The sequence below is a fragment of the Quercus lobata genome, chromosome 2, assembly GCF_001633185.2.
Source record: "Quercus lobata isolate SW786 chromosome 2, ValleyOak3.0 Primary Assembly, whole genome shotgun sequence".
NCBI lineage: Eukaryota > Viridiplantae > Streptophyta > Magnoliopsida > Fagales > Fagaceae > Quercus > Quercus lobata.
The window spans coordinates 73449227-73457503 of NC_044905.1; the positions used below are offsets into that span (position 1 = coordinate 73449227).

General features: G+C 32.9%; 1 protein-coding gene across 1 annotated transcript; it reads left to right on the forward strand.

Annotated features, from left to right (window-relative positions):
* Positions 1 to 4824: 4824 nt before the first annotated feature.
* LOC115965360 (BAG family molecular chaperone regulator 2-like) lies at positions 4825 to 6079 on the forward strand. The gene is made up of 2 exons (XM_031084562.1): positions 4825 to 5251; positions 5673 to 6079. The coding sequence occupies exons 1-2, from the start codon at positions 4996 to 4998 to the stop codon at positions 5897 to 5899; spliced, it is 483 nt and encodes a 160-aa protein (XP_030940422.1). The 5' UTR covers positions 4825 to 4995; the 3' UTR covers positions 5900 to 6079.
* The last annotated feature ends 2198 nt before the right edge of the window (positions 6080 to 8277 follow it).

Below are 8277 nucleotides of genomic sequence, written 5' to 3' on the forward strand. Positions count from 1 at the left end.
TAGTCAATTAATTAGTAGTTGTCATGCAATTAGGCAAGGAGAGCTAGTTAATTAGTTGTGTGTTTAGAGAATCTTTCATTGTTAAATTGGTTACTTATCCCTAAATCTCGGATGATAATTTGTCTTTAAAAAAAAATTGTATAAAATTGATTGGAGAACCTTTCAATGTTGAGGGAGATAAGACATGGTTGAGAGTGACTGTATGTGTATTTTCTAAAAGTCTCTCTCACATGGGTTGATACCCTAAAGAATAGCCAACCACCCTACAAATGGTAAACCCAAAAAGAAATCTCAAGTCCCGCCAAACTAGTTACCTAACATTATTTATAAACCAAAATCACAAGTTTAAGAGTCAAGACACAAAAAAGACAAAATAGCTTTGGTTCTTTGTTTAATGTAACATATATTCCATGGGGCATTTAAGAGCTATGGCCTTCTGGATCCAGGAGAAAATGTTGTTTTAGGACCAGTCTGCATAATATTTTAGCTATCTATGATCAGGGGTTTCTTTAACTCAAAGGTGAAATATGCATAATATTTTAGCTACCTATGATCAGGGGGTATTCTTTAAGTCCAAGGTGAAAGATATGATATGAGACATCTCTATCGTGTCGATAATTGAGGCTGAAAAGATTTGAACTTTGAACGTGTTCATTGGAAACATCAAAGATGCCAGTCAAGTTACAAGATGAGAACTTCTTTTTAGATGAAACATCTAACATCCCTATGATCAGTTTGAGGTGGACATCCAAAGTAATTTTTCTGAACCAACATTTCTCTCTTGGGGAATTAAAAGATTAAGCAGAAGAAGAAAGTCAAGAATTAGAATATGGGTTTATGGATATAAGAAAATCTAATTCTAATTTCTTTTCTATTGCATTTTATTTCATTTTATAATTAATTACGGATAATATATTGAAACAAAAGAAGAAACAATTACACAAAGCAAGCAGGGCCTAGACCATCTCCTTCTACATGGTTGAAAATCCAGGATGGAAGAGTGAAAATTTTCCTTTGGCATTTAGATTAGCAGCATTTGAGATTTTTGATATATTTTCTTGGTGCATTCAATGACTTAGGCACTTACATAGTTACATACAGCATAGAAATCGTTTGTTCTAATCATCGCTGGAGCCATGAAGTTTTTCCATAGGGATGAAGTAAAAATATGAAAAAACAGATTTAAAAATCCAAAGAATAACCTACAACATAATTTAATTTATGTTATTTTCTTATACACAACAAAAATATCTGTATTGGTCTTTGTACGTGTAAGTTAGATTTGAACTTATATGAGAGAGTAGATAAACTATCTAACAGTACATCTCGATGAAAAAGCTCATGAGTGACAAAACTGCTAGCTTTGACATTATAATGTCTAGAGAAAAAAAAAGTGATTGCAAGAATGTTAAGTGGATAAAGGATATACATGGAAAACCCTAAGAAAAGGATGAAAAACCACGGTTTGAGCAAGAGAAAATCACACCTTCTCTATTCAGCGTTCATATTGTATGGAAAAAGGGGTATCTCTTGTACAATAAGGATGTTCTTCCTCAAAAGAGAGACCTTGTTTTCGACCTTACTTCCTTATCAACTTTCGACTCTTTTCTCAAAAGATCTACTTCGGTTCTTGGCCTAATAGTCCAGCTGTATGTTCCTCTTATAGTCTGAGGAATATGACTGAGTACAAAGATAGGTGTCAAGTTATCATTTTCTTATTTTGAACCTTACTATAGCAAAGGTACTATTTGGTGGTTGGAGGAGATGGAGCGCCAGTATCGGCACTGTGGCATGAGGGTAGGTGACTTTGCCACTGTATGGGAAATAACTCTTGAACAATGAGAGGGACATCAGAGGTGCTGAAGTGGTCCAACATGCACTTAGCCAATGAGGGGTGTTTCTATAGTACCTGACCTTAGGAGGTCACTATCTCCCTTTTTGTGAGTGCTTGAGTACCATGTTAGATGCATATCTTACTTTCTTTTCAAGGCAGTTACGCCATTGGCACGAGCTAAGGATAATATCTTGTAGCCAACGTTTCCTCTCCCTTGCTCACAGCCACCCCACATGTAAGGTTCAGATTCAGCCACATCGACACTCTCCCATGCCTTGGCTGGTGTACTGTACAGTCCTATTGGATTAGTTTTTACATAGTTCAAAACTTTTTTTTTTCATCTAACTAGTTTGTATACTATGAACTGTTTTTAAAATCATATTAATTAAAACTAATATTCTTTAAAATTATAAATCAAGATTTTTTAAATAATTAATGATTACACAATTAGAGTATACTAATAGTTAAAACATGTAAAAATTAATCAATTTTAAATAAAAATATCACATTACATGCTTAAATCAATACAATTCAATATAATAAAAATATAAAAATTAAAGAGAAACCTTATTTTCTAAAGATGACAAATAAGATAAGGATCTTAACTTCTAACCATATAATTCACAAATTTTCTTTCTTCTAAAAATATAGTGTCCATATCTCTAATTTTCCAAATACAATTTTTTTTTTTTAAAAAAATCCTTTCGAAAATAAAGAAGGTTTTTACTTTTGGAGCATAAACTTTGATAGGGACTCAAAAGTTTGGGGCTCAAACCCACTTAGAATAGTGAGGCCTATACCACCAAATTAGGCCCAAACAGATAGAATTTATAAAGAGAGCGGGAAAAACGAGTCCGGGTTCAAGTCCGAAGATTCGAGTAAGAAGGAATGAGTTAGAAGCGAAAATCAAGTAGTATTAATGTTTTCCTCAGGCTAGCCTAAGGATAAATTCTTACACAAGGATATGCGCACTCCTTTCTCTCCCTTTTTTCTACTATTCTTGTTCTAATCCTTTTTCTTTCTTCTTTTTCTGGTCCCTTCATCTGGAAGTTCTCTTCCTTTATATACTTTTATACTTCTTGCATCCTAGCCCTCCATTTGCCTCCTTCTAGGTTCTCCTTAAGACACTTGTCCCATTAAACTCCTGTTGAAGGTGGTAGAAGGGGCTGTTTAGTTGTGAATCCACTGTTCAGGTGTCATTTTCTCATCAATGCAATTGATGAAGCTGTTGGTAGTCATTTAATACAGAGGTAGTAGGTAGGCTTTCACAGGAAACTTCTTTCAAATACCTTGACCTTCTCCTTGAATGTCATTATCTCCACTTGGGCTTCTAGGATATATTTCGTCCCTTCCCACATTCTTTGTGGGCAAACCCACTCCTTGGGTTTAAGGTGCTTTCACCTGATGAACGAATAATGGTCAGAGCATTTTTAGTCTTCCTCGATCCTCGGGTCCCCACACTTTAATTTAATGAGCTACATACAATCTAAGAACAATAAAAACATTACCTTAAATATATTTTGGTTTACTAAGCTAAGTACGACATTAGTGTAATAAGAGAAAAAATCATATATAACTAATTTATATTAATGAGATGGGTATGGAATACCAATAATACGAGGAGAGGGTAGGAGATATAGTAGTCATCTCTATATATTATGTGGATTCAGAAAGTTAATTATAATTTCAAAAAATGTCAAAAATATCCCTAATCTAATTAGATAATCATTATTCCTAAAAAATAAAAAGTAGGGTTAAAATTATAATTCAACAAAATTCAAAAACAAAAAACTACCAAGGAATTTTTTTTCCCTAAAAATTAGCACACACTTACTATTTAAATATATCTCACACAAGTTTAATACATTTTTTCCCTAAAAATTAGCACACACTAAATCCAGCAGTTTACTTCTTTTCAAAATCCTAAATTTTAGCTTCTTAAAAATCTCTTCCCATGTAACCTCACTAACAATGGACAAATTGAAAATTAAAAATTACTACACTAAACTTAAAACAAAAAAAGAATCTTATTGCATATGTAGAGCCGTGTGATGAGGCTAGTATATATTAATGTAATATAATTTCTTAAAAAAAAAAATTAGGTGGATTATATCATTAACTAAAATTTAGATATACTTTCATTTTTTTTTATATGAAAAGTATACGATTTTTTATATATGAAAAGTAAATGAGGGTGAGGATGATTTCAAAAGTTAGGGGGGCTATGCCCCCTCCCGCCTCCCCACCCCCCCAAAATCTCCTCTCTCCACCAATTGTTCTATTTTTAGAATTTCACCTTATACTTCACAAATTTCAATATGTTATGTTCTATATTTTTTTTAAACATTTTTTAATTGGTAAACTGATTAATCATATAAAACATAACACTCAAATCAGGATAAACTTCTTTTTTAATGAAATGGGATTAGAAATCCTTAGAGTTCACCTCTTAATTGATGAATACTTGCATCAAATTCAAAGCTGCCTATATAATTCCCAAAAGGAAACCTTCTTCATTAACTAGTATACAAAAGAGAGAAATGAAGCCTTTTTTTTCTTTTTCTTTTTTTAAAGAGGAAAAAGAAAAAGATGTTCGCAAAAGTAGGGGACAATACAGCAGTGCCAAAAAAAACTTGGTGGTTCTACTTTTTGGTTTCCCCAAACAAGCCGTTATATATTAACGGTTCTTAGACGAAGATCGAAGCTCATAGACACACAATCAAAGATTCAAAGAAGCATAAAAAAAATGAAAATTGATAAACCCAAATTTTATTAAAAGACCAACTGACCAATATGGCCCGCTAATCAAGCAAGCGTGTCTTGAAGCACCACCTCCCCATGTGCTTTATCTGCCCATAATATTAGCATTACAAACCCATTGCCCATATTCTTCACCATGTATGTGTCACATTCTCATTGTCCCATTTAATTTACTAACATGCATAGCTTCTTCTTTTTCTTTTTTTTAATCTTTTGGCAATACTCAATGGCGGCTTCTATTTTATTCATTCTTTGTTTCCTTTAGTCCAAATGCAGACTCTCTCTCTACTATTATATAACTAGCTAACCCCAGCACTTCTTTTCCTCCATCACTGACTTTTGAGTTTTGAGAGATAGAGAAAGCTAAAAGAGAGAAAAAGAAAGAGAAAGAGAGAAGAACAATGATCAAGTTGAGGTCAAAGAGGTTTAGCAGAAGCAGTTCTAAGCTGAATAATGGTGCGAGTAGCATTAAAGGAGGAGCTGAGAAAGTGTCTGGAGGCATTAGTACTGAAATCAAATGGGAACTTCGACCTGGTGGCATGCTTGTTCAAAAGAGAGACAATGGTGGAAGTAGTGAGGGAGAGGGGATGATCACAATTAGAGTCTCAACTGTCTCTAAATGGCATGACATTTCTATTGAAGCCACTTCTACTTTTGGTAAGTCTTTTCACATGTTACTACACTGCCACTCATTTATATTACATTGGTTAAAGGGTTTAAATTTAAAACAACAACTATTAGACTACAAATACAAAGGAAATTGTGATTAGTACAATATTAATTTCATACGATTTTATCGCTAATACTACTTTTATCAGAGATACCATACATTTTTATTTGGAGCCGGTTTGGATTGAGGGAGAGGGAGGGGGAGTAAAGGGAGTAGAGTAGAGTTTGTTAGAAATTAGGAGTAGAGTAGAGTAGAACTGGCCAAGAATTAGTCTAATTTTCAGTTAACTCTACTCTACTCCCTTAATCCAAATTAGCCAATGGTTATGGGTCAAAATTTGTATGACCACTGCAAATCTTCTATTGTGATGATGATTGATTGAATTTCTTCTTTAATTTTTGTTTTCAGGAGAATTGAAGATGATATTGTCATTGGTAACTAGTTTGGAGCCAAGAGAGCAAAGGGTATTGTTCAAGGGGAAAGAGAGAGAGGATGATGAATACTTACACATGGTTGGTGTTAGAGACAAGGACAAGGTGCTATTGCTAGAAGATCCAGCCACCAAAGAGAGGAAACTCTATGGCTTGGCTGGAACAAAACCCATTGGGACTCCTTGTTGTACTATTAGTGTATGACACTAATTAATTATAAACTTCTTGTTAATTATTACTAACCACCAAAAATGTTAAAATTTGGTGATGGGTTATCCTTCTTCACTAGACTAGACTAGGGACTTATTGTATTATTTTTGTGTCGGTTTGGGCAGTTTTAAAATATGTAAGCTGATGCACGTCCTGTGTCAAATTGCAAATACTTTACTATATGTTAATAGAAACGTTTAATTTTCTTTGTGGCCTACAAATTATAATGTTCTCTTTATCCTTATTTATATACTAACCAAGCGTGCACGCCTATGCACATAAAATTATGTCACGTAAAGTGAAAGTAATACCAAAGTTTATTTAATTTTTAGGCTAAAGTTCAAATTATACCCTTAAAGTTTGGCTGTGTTTGAATTTTATACTTCAAAATTTCAGAATTTGGATTTTATCCCCTGAAGTTCTATTTCTTTTCTATCAGTAACTCCTCTATCCATATTTTCCATTAAGTGTCATCCAAACTTGTCACATGTGTTTAGTTCATCCGATAAAATGATGTCACGTCATTTTTATAATGCCATGCCATTTTTAATTATTTAATTTTTTTAGGCTACAAAAATGATGTGACATCATTTTATTAGATAAACTAAACATGCGTAACAAGTTTATGTAATACTTAACGAAAAATATAGATGGAGGGGCTGCTGATACAAATGCAATAGAACTTCAAGGAGTAAAATTCAAATTTTGAAACTTCTGAGTGTAAAATCCAAAAACTCTCAAAATTTTGGGGATAAAATCCAAATTCTGAAACTTCAAAGTGTAAAATCCAAACATCTCCAAAGTTTCAAATTTTAAAAATGTAGTTTGCAATTTACCCTAATTTTTATTATTAAAAGCTGTCATTTTATGGGTTCCACAGTATAGATTGCTTGAGCAAAATTGAAGTGAGTTCCATCAATTGCCTACATAAAGATTTCATTTATAAATTCATGCCAAGAAAATACCCTAAAGATTCTAGCTAGGCTCTGAAAATTTGGGACAACCGGGGTCCCATGACAAGTATTCCATCCCCTTTGTTGTAATGCATTCTATTATAGTATTATGTGTAGGGAATTAGCTTCAAAAGATTATGTCTTCTCAGTGGCCAGAAAAATGATTTCTAGCTAGACAATGATACTTCTTATTAAAAAAATTGTTTGGAAAGGATTGTACGTAGAGCCCAAGAATTCAAAAATAATTTGGTTACCACTTTCCCAATGACATGAATTGCACATCCCACTCCCACTCGAAGAGCAAAGAGGCCAAATTATTCCTAGACACTCAAACAAGCTTTAAGCTCAACCTTTTTTTTTTTTTTTTTTTAAGCTAACTCCTCAATAATTGTAGCTTTCAAAAGACTTAAATTCATAATGCTCGGGAATTTTGCTGATGATTTTTCTTTTTAAGCTTAATCCTCAATAATTGTAGCTTTTTCAAAACACTTAAATCCATAATGCTCGGGAATTATGCTCAATATTTTTATTTTTTAGCTTAATCCTCAATAATTGTATCTTTTTCAAAACACTTAAAATCGTAATGCTCGAGGATGTTCCTCCCTTCTTATCTTCTTTCTACAGGTAACATTTAGGTTGGTGGTTACCATGGGTTGGTAGATTGGGCTGGGTTAGAATTTTATTTTAAGCTTTGACTTGGGTTCGATTTGGGTTGATAATTTTTTCAATCCATAGGACCCAACTCGACTCACCACAGATACACACATATATTAGTTTAATTTATTTTGATCTTCTAAGAATTAGTTACGATGGATTTGAAAATTTAAAATATAATTTTAAGAATATTATAACTATTTATTGAAAAAAATCCTTAAATAGTTCATGAAAATCTTTTTTTTTTTTTTTTTTTTTTTTTTTTTTTTTTTACTAGAGATAAAACATTTAAGCAAAATCTACTAACATAACTCGATTCATATGAGTTGGGTTGGGTTGAGTTGGATCGGTGGGTTTTGCTTAGATGTGGGTTGGATTGGGAATTTCTCAACATGACCTTAGCCGGTTGGGTTGAAAAGATCCTCCAACCCAACTCATGCACATCCCCTAGGTAATATCCAAAATAAATCTCAAGACAATGAATAAAGTTGGAACATTTTTAATTTTGAGATGCTATGAACCCATGATGTTGATAAACTCAAATGAGAAAAATGACAATTTTCGTACTTTAGCACTATTTCGTTCTCTTATTCGAAAGATAACTTAATTTTGTAGCATACAACAACATATTCACAATAAGCCCATTTTTAAGGGTCTGTTTGGATAGAACTTATTTTGCTGAAACTAAAAACTGAAAACACTGTAGCAAAATAATTTTAAAATGTGTGAATAGTGCCATGGGACGCATTTTTAATGAAAAAGTTG